Below are 13,700 nucleotides of genomic sequence, written 5' to 3'. Positions count from 1 at the left end.
GCAGCTAGCGCCATTCGACGGCCAACACCACGGTTCCTGGTGTGTCCGCTGTGCCGTGCGTGTGATCATTGCTTGTACAGCCCTCTCGCAGTGTCCGGAGCAAGTATGGTGGGTCTGACACACCGGTGTCAATGTGTTCTTTTTTCCATTTCCAGGAGTGTATTTATCGTCCATGATTCACTTCCATACATGGCTACACTCCGAACAAATACTTTCAGAAACGACTTCCTGACACTTAAATCTATACTCGATGTTAACAAATTTCTCTTCTTCAGAAACGCTTTCCTTGCCATTGGCAGTCTGCATTTTATATCCTCTCTACTTCGACCATCATCAGTTATTTTGCTCCCCAAACAGCAAAACTCCTTTACTACTTTAAGCTTCTCATTTCCTAATCTAATTCCCTCAGCATCACCCGACTTAATTTGACTACATTCCATTATCCTCGTTTTGCTTTTGTTGATGTTCATCAACAACAACCGCAGAGATAAGACATGTTATTTTTAGCACGAGATAATGGACTCTACCGTGGCCATGAATCCTTCCTCAAGTGTTTATTGGGTTATGACTGACTGCCTGAAACCAAATAAGATAAGAAAGATACAGAAAAATGACAGTTTCAGAAGTAATGTTACTATTTATCTCAGTAGCAAATTATATTCTTGAGTAAAAGCAAGATAGTTCTTTTTAAAGAAGCGTAGTTAATGTTGTTATCTTGGATATTGCGGTGGTAAACAGGATTACGGGAACACTTTGCCTGGCATTTTATGAACACTGTAGAGAAATGTCAGCTGCCGTTTAAGCTCTTTGACGTGCTGGGCGTGTGGTAACAAGTTTGTCTTGTAACTGAGCAGGTGTGCGATTGGAGCGAGGGGGAGGAGGAGGACTTGGAGGACACGGAGCGGCTGCTGCGGCAGCACTCGGGGTGCGCCGGCCCCTGGCGGCTGTTCCCGTCGCCGGTGGAGGGCCGCGGCCTGGCGGTGCAGCGGGCGCTGTCTGCGGGCCACCTGCTGCTCAGGGACCCGCCGCTGGTGCTGGCGCCGCGCGCCACCGCAGCCGCCGCCAGCAGCTGCCGGCCACTGTGCGCGCGCTGTCTGCGCATACGCCCCGCGGACTCGCTGCACCCGTGTCCCGCCGGCTGCGGGATGGCCGTCTGCTGCACGACACCTGACGGTGAGTCGCGGCTGCACACTACATGCTACAGCTATCTGAATATTCTGCAGTTTACAATTAACAGCTTGGCACGAGATTTATGCAACCACCTTGCGACTAAGTGAATTTTATCCATAACGGATGCAGTCGAACTCAGTGACAGTTCCTTTATAGGGTGCAGAATAATAACCACTACCAGTCACAACAAAAGACAAAAAACATACAAACACCTTCCAGTCACGCCTTTTAGGCCCAACGTCGCCGACCGGCCGCCACGTCATCCTCAGCCCTTAGGCGTCACCGTTCCCGGATACGGAGGATAACGTCGTCAGTGCAACGGTCTCCCGACCGGCGCCGCTATTGCTCAGTCAAGTGGGTCCTCAGTGGACCTGCCAAGGGCTGAGTGCACCTCGCTTTCCAACAGCACTTGGCAGACCAGGAAGTCACCCATCCACGTGCTAACCAAGTCGAACAGTGCTTAACTTTGTTGATCTGACGGGAACCGGTGTTACCAGTGCGGCAAGGTCATTGGCATACAATGGAAGACATTTCCATTTACTACTCCAACAGCCCATCCTCAGGTGGTTTTACGTTCTGTTACATCTTTCTGTGCCCATTGTTCGCGATCACTGTTTAAATAAAAACCCGAAAATGTGATGATGAATAAATAAATCCATCTGCAACAATTGGAAATACTTGTAAAGCACAGGGTTTCTATAAATTATCTTTACAACTTAAGACTTTAATTGCTTTAAAACTATACTAAATATTGGCAAATGATTTTTAACATGTGATAACTCATAAAATTATTTTTACCCTTCCAGGCTAGGCAATTTTGATGCAAAATTGAACTTTACAACCTTATAAAATGTGGACGCCACAGGAAAAACCTTAGTGTGCAGTCGCCACGATCCGCTGGCCTCACACCACTCTAGGCGCTTCAGTCTGGAACCGCGCGACCACTACGGTAGCAGGTTCGAATCCTGCCTCGGGCATGGATGTGTGTGATGTCCTTGGGTTAGTTAGGTTTAAGTAGTTCTAAGTTCTAGGGGACTTATAACCTCAGAAGTTAAGTCCCATAGTGCTCAGAGCCATTTGAAGCATTTGATTTCTCCCTGTGAGGTTTTTTAAAGGATCTGCTGTACCGAAACAAATTAGGACTCAAAGGCACGAATTCGCAATGCAGATGAACATGGCACTGTGGAGATTTTGAATCGTTCCTGGACTGAAATCGGATTCCAACTGGACATTGTCGCTGCCAAGAAGGGCGCACACATTGATGTGTATGAATGACACCATACTTTTCGAGTAATCGTATCACATGTTGAAAACCATTTGTTAATATCTAGCATCGTTTTAAAGGCATTAAAGTCTTAATTTGTAAAGATAATTTATGGACACCTTGTATTATAGTACTTACATACAACTGGACTATTTATGTCATTTCCTTACCACATTCATCACATTTTTTACAAAAATATCTCGATTTTTTTACACATTAACTGTATTATACACTACAGTAAATATTGGTACTTCAATGTCGATTAGTAACTTCCGGCTGTTTCAGATGGGTCTATTTAATAATAACCACATTATTTGTTTTTTTTATTTAAATGGTGATCTTCAACACTGAACACTGAAACATGTAACTGAAGGTAAAACCATCTGAAGGCGCTCGCAAGCCCAAACCGGTCGTCCATAAAATAAAACCGCCTTCTATTGTGACTATTAGAGGTTATTATTCTACATCTTACTTTGAGACTATTTCTCGACCGTTCCGCTATCGAACCGAATGTGGGATAAATAAACAGCCAAAATCCGTGCGAGGTCAGAGTTCTCTTGTGTTATTACGGTGCTCATTTCTCGCTATGCAGGTGGGAGTTAACAAAATACACTGCCTGACAAAAAAAAGTGAAGCACCCAGAGGATATGGTCAGTTGTCACTATAACTTGGTACATGTACACAAGACCAACTGCTATATAAACGATTAAGAGTTGCAATTCTTGGTGGCAGGTAAAACGGCCGCCAGATTGCATTAGTATTGTTCGCGGTTAGTGCCGTCATCAGGTCTGGTAGGGTGTATAAGAGGCGTGATTAGCGTTATACGCTGAGAGATCAGTGTGAAGGACACGCAAGTGTCGTGTACTCGCCTACATTTGGCCAACTGGTCGTATCGTGCAATATTCAGATTTGTGGGACATTCCGTGTGACAGGGACCCGATGTTCGACTGCATGAAGACGTGAGGGTACACATACACGTCGTCGAGTTCCTGGTCGACCACGTCTGACCTCCATAATGGAAGCTTTCCGTATTATGCACCAAGCACATCGTAATATCTACATCTACATAAATACTCCGCAAGCCACCGTACAATGCATGGAGAAGGGTATCCTGTACCACTACTTGGCTTTTGCTTTCCTGTTCCACTCGTAAATAGTGCGCAGGAAAAACGACTACTGTAAGCCTCCGTATGAGCCCTAATTTCTCGTATCTTATCTTCGTGGTACTTTCGCGCAATGTATGTCGACGGCAATAGAATCGTTTGGCAGCCAGATTCAAAGGCTGGTTCTCTGTATTCCCTCAATATTCTTTCTCGAAAAGAACGTCGCCTTCGCTTCAAGGACTCCCATTTGAATTCTGGAAGCATCTCCGTAACCCTTCAGATGTGCGATTGCCGTCAGAGAACAAGTAATACACACTTTACAACACTCTGTGTGATCCCGCACTATGGGTCGGAGATTAGCAGCAGCCACACTGGGCAGTTACCTTCCCATTGGTGGGCTGGCTTTAACACCACAACACAAACGGCTGCGTTTGAAGTGGTCCCGTGACCAGGAACAATGAATGGCGTCGGATTGTGTATGGTCGATGAATCATAGTTCTGCACTATTCCGGATGACCATCCTGAGCGAGTATGGTGTCGACCTGGACAAAGGAAAGTTCGCTCCTTTTATGACTCTGGCCCAGGAACCATTAGTCCATGTAAAATCTTCCAATGTTTCGGAGAAGCGCAGCAGTTTTATTACTGGCGTCATGGTACGGGAAGCCATCGTGTATTATTTCAGGTCACAGCTCATAGTGAACTCTGACGGAATAATTGTCCGCCACCGGTAGCTGAGTGGTTAGCGCGACAGAGTGTCAGTCCTAAGGGCCCGGGTTCGATCCCCGGCTGGATCGGAGATTTTCTCCGCTCAGGAACTGGGTGTTGTCCTGTCCTAATCATCCTCATTTCATCTCCATCGACTCGCAAGTCGCCGAAGTGGCGTCAAATCGAAAGACTTGCACCAGGCGAGCGGTCTACCCGACGGGAGGCCCTCGTCACGCGGCATTATTATTATTACGGAACAGTTGTACGTCTCGAAAATCCTGCATGTTCAGGTGTTTCCTCTTATTTGACAGTACTGGGGTGCCATTTTTCAACAGGTCAGTGCTCATAAAATTCTTTCGGGCTCTCAGCCGCGTCGAGTGTTTTGAAATCCACGAGCTTTCGGCCGAGTGCTCCTCGGCCATTGTCAAGTGGTGAATGTTGAATGATTGCTTCAGCCATCCTCATACAGCCCTGCTGCCTTCAGTGACGTCACTGGTACTCGCTCAGCGCCAGACGCGGTAATGTTTCCATTGCACGCTTGCCGCATCCGCTTCAACCTTCTGACGGCCGGGTTGCAAGCTGTGCTTAGCTGCAGGCCGCCGCCTTTATTGAGAATGCTGTCAAAAGTTCGCTCCTTTTATTACTCTGGGCCAGAAACTATTAGTCCGTGTAAAAATAGATGGTTTGTCGATTGCAATGCGGTGTTTGTTTTCTAGAGCATGTTCTGCTACTGCTGATAACTCAGGGCATCGTAGGTGATAACATCTCTCGTGTTCTACACGGTGCTATTCAATAATGTGCACAGTCTGTCCGACGTAAAATTGTCCACACCCACACGGTGTTTTATACACTCCTAGCGTTCTGAAACCTACATCGTTTTTGACAGGTCTTATTAGTTGTCGAATTTTTTCTGGGACCCTGAAGACCGAATCGATTTTATGACTCTTTAGAAGCCTTCTAGGCTTTGCTGTTATTGAGCTACTGAACGGCAGAAACGCAAGCTTCTGTGTGTCCTCCTCAGGGACCTTTTACTTACGTTACTTCGGCGAGATGGCTTTTTAAATTTGGCGGTTGTTGCAGCCATTTTCCTTGAATAGTTTTTGTAGTGGCTCAGTTCCTTCGGAAGGTTTTCAGTGTCTGAAACGACTCCCGCTCGACGCACCAAACTCCTGTGAACAGAACTTTTCTACGAAGGTTGGTGATAGCTGGTAGCATGGAGACATCGGTTCGTGTGGATGGGTTTCCGGTAAGGACTGTGCCTGCGGACGAGGATGTCAAGAAAACGCAAGGCACCATCTGTCTCAACCTCTGTCGTAAATTTGATGCTATGATGGATGCTGTTGATGTGGTCCAAGAATTCTGCCAGCTTTTCACGTCCACGAAACCAGTCAACGAACGTGTCGTTGACGTAACGAAAAATGACTAGGCCTTGCAGGGATCGTGCCCAGGGCGATGTTGGCTACAACGCCGTCCTTCTCATTAAAATATTCTCCATCACACAATGTGTTTAAATAGATCGACAATAGTGTCGTCAAATAACTTGGAGAGCATATCTATAGAATCTTTGATGAGAATGCGCGTGAATATGACTCCACATCAAAGCTGACCATTATATCTTCTTCAGCAAGACGCAAGCATTTAAGTCGGTCATATTCTTGATGTGGTGCACACAATGAACAATCTGCGGAGTAAGAAGGCTGGCCAGATTTTTGCGAGCCTGTAAGTTGGTAGTACAGTGGTGCTCACGATGGGACGTAGGGGTATGCTCTTATTATGAACTTTTGGAAAGGCATACAATGTAGGTGGCCGAGGTGCCTGAGAGAGGAGATTTTTAGTGACGTTCTCTTCCAAAACAGACCGCTCAAGAAGCTCCGACGTCTTCCCAATTCTTCTGGATGTTGGGTCCATTGATAGTCGTTGATACGTCTTCTCCTCCAGCATCAACCGGATCGACGCGTCATGGTCAGCTCGTTCCATAAATAGCGCTTCAATTCCCTTGTCTGCGCCGACCGAAGTGGCTGAGCGGTTCTAGGCGCTACAGTCTGGAATCGCGTGACCGCTACGGTCGCAGGTTCGAAACCTGCCTCGGGCATGGATGTGTGTGATGTCCTTAGGTTAGTTAGGTTTAAGTGGTTCTAAGTTCTAGGGGACTGATGACCTCAGAAGTCAAGTCCCATAGTGCTCAGAGCCATTTGAACCCTTGTCTGCTGACAACACGTTAAGGACGGCGACCTGCACCTAAGCACAGCTTGGAACCTGGCATCAGAAGGCTGAATTGGGCGCGGCAAGCGCGCAATGAAAACGTTCCTATATATATGGCGCTGGAGCGACCGCCACTTACGTCACTGAAGGCAGCGCGGCTATATAAGGTTCAAATGGCTCTGAGCACTATGGGACTTAACATATGAGGTCATCAGTTCCCGAGAAGTTAGAACTACTTAAACCTAACTAACCTAAGGACATCACACACATCCATGCCCGAGGCATGATTCTAACCTGCGACCGTTGCGGTCCCGCTGTTCCAGACTGAAGCGCTTAGAACCGCTCGGCCACACCGGCCGGCGGCTATATAAAGACGGCAGTAGCAACCATTCGACAGTCACCACTTGACAATGGCCGAGGAGCGCTCGGCCGAAAGCTCGTTGAGTGCAAACCACTTGACGCGGCTGGAAGTCTGAGAGAGTATTGTCAGTATATTCGCCGTGGAACTATGCATTCGTATAGGATAGCGTTCACTCTCTATAAACTGCCTGAGTTGCGTTGAGGTGCTCTGTGGTCAGCAGTACCTCCAGACCCGCATGCGATTGAACATGTGTTGGACCAGCTCAGACGACAACGCCGTTCCAGTGTCAATATCCAGGACATCAAGGACCACTTACATGTCGGCCAGCTTGCCACAGAACAGGATACAAACGGTTAACACGCCCTTCCCAACCGAATCAGTGCAGACCTCCAGGCGATAGAGGGTATAACGTAATACTGATAAGAGTTCCCATGCTGCCAAATTCTTTGTGAGTCTGACTCAGTGAAATAACATCCCATACCCTCTCAAACCGAGAAGTCTCTTTCGTTTCCTTCTCTTCTTTGGTTACTCCACCTTTTTTGACAATCAGTATATTTTCACATTCAGAGGAGAAAGGCGGTGATTGAAATTTCGTGGAAAGATCTCGGTGCAACAAAACACACTTTGTTTTAATGACTGACACCCCAACTCGGATTTTATATCCGTTACGGTCTCTCGCCTATTTCGCGATAATCCAAACGAGGTGCCCTTCTTTGTACTTTGACGATGTCCTTCGTCAATCGTACCTTGTGAAGATGCCATGTCGCGCAGAAATACTCCATAAGAGGACTTAAAAGTCTGGTATAGGCAGTCTCTTTAGTAAGTTTGCTGTATACAACAAGCGTTTTGTCAATAAAACGCAGTCTCTGGTTCGTCTTTTCCTCAACATTTTTGGTCAAATGGCTCTGAACACTATGGGACTTAACATCTATGGTCATCAGTCCCCTAGAACTTAGAACTACTTAAACCTAACTAACCCAGTCATCACGAGGCAGAGAAAATCCCTGACCCCGCCGGGAATCGAATCCGGGAACCCGGGCGCGGGAATCGAGAACGCTACCGCACGACCACGAGCTGCGGACCCTCAACATTTTTGTGAGGGTTTCAATTAAGCTGTTGGTAATTGTAATCTCTATGTATTAAGTTGAATCAACAACCTTTCAATTTATGTCATTTATAGTTTAACCGAAAGTTAACGGATTCATTTCAGTGCTCTCTTGGAGGACCTCACACTTTTTATCGTTAAGAGTCAACTGCCACTTTTCGCACCGTACAGATATCTTCTCTCTATCATTTTGGGATAGGTTTTGATATGACGACTTTTCTTGAGTATAGCCTGCAAACAATCTAAGAAGGCTGCTGAGATTGACTTCTAAATCGTTTATCTAAATCAGGAAAAGCAAAGTGCCTACGAGATTTCCTTGGTGAACGCTAGATGTTACTTTTGTTTCACTCGATGACTTACCTTGGGTTACTACGGACTGTGTCCTTTCTCACAGGAAATTACGAATCCAGAGAAGATATTCCATAGGCTCGCAATTTCATTATAAACTGCCTGTGAGGAACGGTGTCAAAATCTGCAAATCTGGAAATACAGGACCAATTTGACATGCTCGTCCGTTAGCATTCATTTCATCGTCTGAATATAGAGCGTAGTGTGTTTCACAAGAGAGATATTTTTTAAATGCGTGTTGGCTGTGTGATGATAATGGATAGTTTTCTTCTAGGTATTTCACAACTCTCGGTCGTAGTATAAGTCACAAAATTCTGCTGCAAATGGACATCAGTGATACGGCTCTATAACTGAGTGGATTACTTCTACTAACTTTCTTGTGTATTGATGTCACCTGTGCACCTTTGCAGTCTTAAGGTACGGATCTTTCGTGGAGCAAGCGGTTGTGTATGATACTAAAAATGGATCTACTTCGGCAGCATAGTTCGAAAGAAACGTAATTGGTATATAGTCTGAGTTCAGTTGCTTCGCTGCAGCGAGGGTATCTACCGGATGATCAAAAAGTCAGTATAAATTTGAAAATTTAATAAACCACGGTATAATGTACATATACAGGTAAAAATTGACACACGTGCTTGGAATGACATGGGGTTTTATTAGAACCAGGCGCTCCACCCCATATTGCTAGATGCGTGAAAGATCTCTTGCGCGCGTCGTTTGGTGATGATCGTGTGCTCGGCCGCCACTTTCTTCATGCTTGGCCTCCCAGGTCCCCAGACCTCATTCAGTGCGATTATTGGCCTTGGGGTTACCTGAATTCACAAGTGTATCGTGATCAACCGACATCTCTCGGGATGCTGAGCGACAACATCCGACGCCAATGCCTCACCATAACTCCGGACATGCTTACAGTGCTGCTCACAACATTATTCCTCGACTACAGCTATTGTTGAGGAATGATGGCGGACATATTGAGCATTGTAAATAAGTTACACAGAACTGCAACCAGTCACTTTTTTGAATAATAATGTTTTATTCCATGAACTGGTTTTCGAACCTTTTCAGGTTCATCTTCAGATGGTTTCGGGAAGTTACATCATTACTGGTAGTAGCATAATGCTGGGTGCTGGCTCTATGGCAGAAAGATGGGTCACACTTTAATGTATCGCCATGACTATAGCTTATCTGTCGATATGGATGTAAATTTAGTTTTTACTTACTGCGAATTCTGCCATAGAGCCAGCACCCAGCATTACGCTACTACCAGTAATGATTCAACTTCCCGAAACCGTCTGAAGATGAACCTGAAAAGGTTCGAAAACCGGTTCATGGAGTAATGTAAGTAGGCTGTTTATGTTTTCTTATTGGCAACGTTACGTAGCGCTCTGTATGAAAATCACTGGCTGTGCTGTGTGCAGTCTGTGGCTAGTTTGCATTGTTGTCTGCCATTGTAGTGTTGGGCAGCTGTATGTGAGCAGCGCGTAGCGTTGCGCAGTTGGAGGTGAGCCGCCAGCAGTGGTGGATGTGGGGAGAGAAATGGCGGAGTTTTGAAATTTGTAAGACTGGATGTCATGAACTGCTATGTATATTATGATTTTTCAACACTATTAAGGTAAATACATTGTTTGTTCTCTAGTAAAATCTTTCATTTGCTAACTATGCCTATCAGTAGTTAGTGCCTTCCGTAGTTTGAATCTTTTATTTAGCTGGCAGTAGTGGCGCTTGCTGTATTGCAGTAGTTCGAGTAACGGAGATTTTTGTAAGGTAAGTGATTTGTGAAAGGTATAGGTTAATGTTAGTCAGGGCCATTCTTTTGTAGGGATTATTGAAAGTCAGATTGCGTTGCGCTAAAAATATTGTGTGTCAGTTTAAGGACAGTCATGTATAATTGTTCAAAGGGGACGTTTCAATAAAACATTATTATTCAAAAAAGTGACTGGTTGCAGTTCTGTATAACTTATTTACATTCAACATACAGTCACGGTTCTAAAATATCCGTAATGGATAAGTATAATATATTGAGCATTTCCTGTAAAGAACATCATCTTTGCTTTGTCTTACGTTGTTATGCTAATTGTTGCTATTCTGATCAGATGAAGCGCCATCTGTCGGACATTTTTTGAACTTTTTTTTTGTTCTAATAAGACCCCATGTGATTTCAAGGATGTGCGTCAACTTGTACCTCTCTATCTACATTATACCGTGATTTATTCAGTTTTCAAAATTATACTGACTTTTTGATCAACCGGTACTTCTAAATTGCTCATGTTAGCAGCTGTTCTTTATTCGAATTCTTGTCTATTCGTAGCGTAAGGTCGATTGAAATTAAAAATATTCCAGAGCGTTCTGCATCTGGTGGTATTTAGGCCGTCAATAGAAGGATGGTGTGGGACACCAATGGTAAGCTTTCTAGGAAAGAAATTTTTGATTTAGACGTTGCTGGGGGAACGGTGGCCTCGTTTGATAACATCGGCAGCTAATCTATCATCGCTGTGCTCACTCTTGATATAGTAGTAGCGTACATGCTTTTGTGTCTTCTTAATCTTAATTTGAGGACGAAATTTCTAAGATTGTACGTTTGGAGCACAGCATTGTATATCAGCAAATGTAAAAGTTATGTCGTAGGCCTGTGTCACTGTCGACTGGGAGAACCCGAAGGGCAAGTTCAGCTGCTTGAATGGAAACATTTTTCTGTCCTTCACGCACAATAGCACCTTTCCTTCGCGAACTATGAGACTTGTTTGTTTAAGTTTATCTGATAGGTGTAGGTGATTATAATGGGTGTGAGTTGCGTGCTTAACGGTTTGTGTTGTATGATAATGAGGGAAGAGGAGGGTGAAACCAGTGCCGTCACATAGCCTACTCCTTGCGAATAGCACCAAGAGGGCCGTCGAAGATAACGTTCCCATCCGACGGACGGCTCGCCATCAGCAGTGTCAAATGTCCTCACTTCATGAGGCACTACGGAGGGGTTTGGAATTTAATCCAGGACGTTGCCAGAACGTCTGGTGATCAGATATTTACGCCACCACCCGGCCTTCCGTTTGCTGTAAATGCAAAGGGAAAGTAGCTAATGTAGCCAATAGCACGTGGCGTACCCAGGCGGTTAGTCATCCATATACTGGCCACGCCGAACGTTGCTTAACTTCCGTGATCTGACGAGAACCGATGTATTCCACGAGGCAAGGCCGTTCGCGTTTGCGTAGTAGTGAATCACAGACTGTAAGAAAACGGAAAAGAAGAGAATCGAAACGTTTGAGATGTGGCGCTGAAGGACGATATTTAAAATTAGGTGTACTGTCAAAAAGAGGAATAAGAAGGCTCTCCTCAGAAATGGTTGAAAAAGGAACATGTGGTTGAAATGGTTCAAATGGCGCTATGCACTATGAGACTTAACATCTGAGGTCATCAGTCCCCTAGGCTGAGAACTACTTAAACCTAACTAACCTTAGGACATCACACACATCCATGCCTCTGGCAGGATTCGAACATGCGACCGTAGCAGCAGCGCGGTTCCGGACTGAAGCGCCTAGAACCGCTCCCCCACAGCGGCCGGCGAACATGTGGAAAACACTGACAAGAAGAAGGCGCAGAATAATTGGATGTGTTAAAGCATCAGGGAATAACTTCTATGGTACTAAAGGGAGCTGGAGAGAGTAAAAACTGTACGGAAATCAGAGACTGGAATACATCTAACACATAAATGATGATGTAGGGTGCAAGTGCTTCTACGAGATGAAGCGCTGGACACAAGAGAGGAATTCGTGACGGAACGCATCTAACAAGTTAAAAAACTGATGAATCAAGAAAAGGTCGTTAGTTTATTGTGTCTTTTGTTTTCGTGGCGCATTGCAAAGTTTCCCACGAAGATTTGGATATTGTTCCTGTGCTTGTTCTCACACAAAAAAGCTAGATATCTTAAAGCGAAAGATGATTTAGATTGTACAAGGCCTGGACAAGGAAAATACCTATACTGTGCACAAGTAAGAACGTAAAATTTTCAATTAAATAACTGTTTTTGTAATAGATAGTAGGCAGCTCTATTGATGGACAAAAATACAATATTTTTGTCGTTATTCAGCACTTCGATAGGAAAAAAGCACAACGCTTAAGACTAAAGGCCAATATGCATTGCGTTTGAAATATTGTTTGATGCATTTTTATGAATATATTTCTTTCTAGGAAATGAATGGCAATGTCTTGAATTTTCCGGATGACAGTTCCCTGTTGTTTCAGTCCGCAGCAGTTCACATACAGATTTATTCAAGAACAGCTACTATAATTTTTTTTGACTCATTAACTTTGTCATTGCTAATTCCTTAGTCCAGGTAACTGTGCTGGGTGTCACATATTTCCCACAGGAGGCAGTATTGATGAAATATAGAAGAAAAAAGTTTCTGTGATTATGCGTCCAGATAACAATACATTTAGATATATGAACCTTTTTTATGACGAGTAATGTGTAGTCTTATTTACAGATGAAGTAGGATTCGTAATAGGTGTGTCATGGCGCGTGGTAACTACCTGCGTCACTGCCTATAGTCTCCATGTTTGCGTATCGGACAGATGGGAATGAGACATGTATTGATACGCGAACATACCGTTGTACGTACTTTTCGTCTCCTTTAGGCCAATACTGTCTCATGGAGGTATATATGACCCTTGTTTTTAAACATGTTCTAATCCGACTCTTTAAATGAGACTGTATGTGAGACAAAAGCTCACTTTCACAGTTCGGTAGAGCACCTGAAAGGCAAAGGTTCAGAGTTCGAGTCTCGGTCCGATACACAGTTTAATCTGCCAGGAGGATTCATGTTCTCGCACGCTCTGCTGCGGCGTCAAAATTTCAGTTGCCTAACTTATTGTCCGTACAGCGCATGAGGTTAGTTAGGTTTAAGTAGTTCTAAGTCTAGGGGACTGATGAACGCAGAAGTTTAGTCCCATAGTGCTCAGAGCCATTTGAACGATTTGAACAATCGCTTCGGACCACTTGACATGGGAAAGGAAAAAGTTAGGTGACTCATCTTGGACGTAAGCGTGAAATGTGTGTAGGTAGTGCACGTAATACTGAATTGCATCTCCAATTTTCCTTAGAATTATCCGAAAACTTTGAACACATCTGGGTTCAAGCATTTCATTGGCGTCTCAGTAGAACTGAGAAAGCAATTTAAAAGCATGATACTAACTATCGAGATGAACATAACGTGAAGGAAGGCTGGTATTTACATTCTAGTTATTAGGAACATGAATTTTTACGTTAGTGGCCGTCTCGCTTTTGGGTAGCTGCTTTATATCAGATAGTTTCTGATGTCTGCAGGACATAGGTGAAGCACGTGATGATTTTGTTAAAGTACGTGTGAGGAATGTCCTTAAAATACAACTAGGAGATGTGAAATATACGTACAGCCTTTCACGTTAGCTACTTGATAAAATGTGCTTTAT

General features: G+C 44.4%; 1 protein-coding gene across 1 annotated transcript in view; it reads left to right on the top strand.

The window, feature by feature from the left end:
- Positions 1-1,145: 1,145 nt before the first annotated feature.
- The window catches only part of LOC124798822 (SET domain-containing protein SmydA-8-like), a 92,267-nt gene continuing 79,712 nt past the window's right edge, over positions 1,146-13,700 (top strand). Inside the window, exons 1-2 of the mRNA XM_047262351.1 lie at positions 1,146-1,173; positions 12,582-12,586. Of these exons, the coding sequence (XP_047118307.1) occupies positions 1,146-1,173; positions 12,582-12,586 (33 nt within the window). The remainder of the gene's footprint in view (positions 1,174-12,581; positions 12,587-13,700) is intronic.

The sequence above is a fragment of the Schistocerca piceifrons genome, chromosome 5 (genome assembly GCF_021461385.2).
Source record: "Schistocerca piceifrons isolate TAMUIC-IGC-003096 chromosome 5, iqSchPice1.1, whole genome shotgun sequence".
Classification (NCBI taxonomy): Eukaryota; Metazoa; Arthropoda; class Insecta; order Orthoptera; family Acrididae; genus Schistocerca; species Schistocerca piceifrons.
Note: the sequence above shows the minus strand (reverse complement) of the source record. Positions and strands in the feature narration are given on the sequence as shown.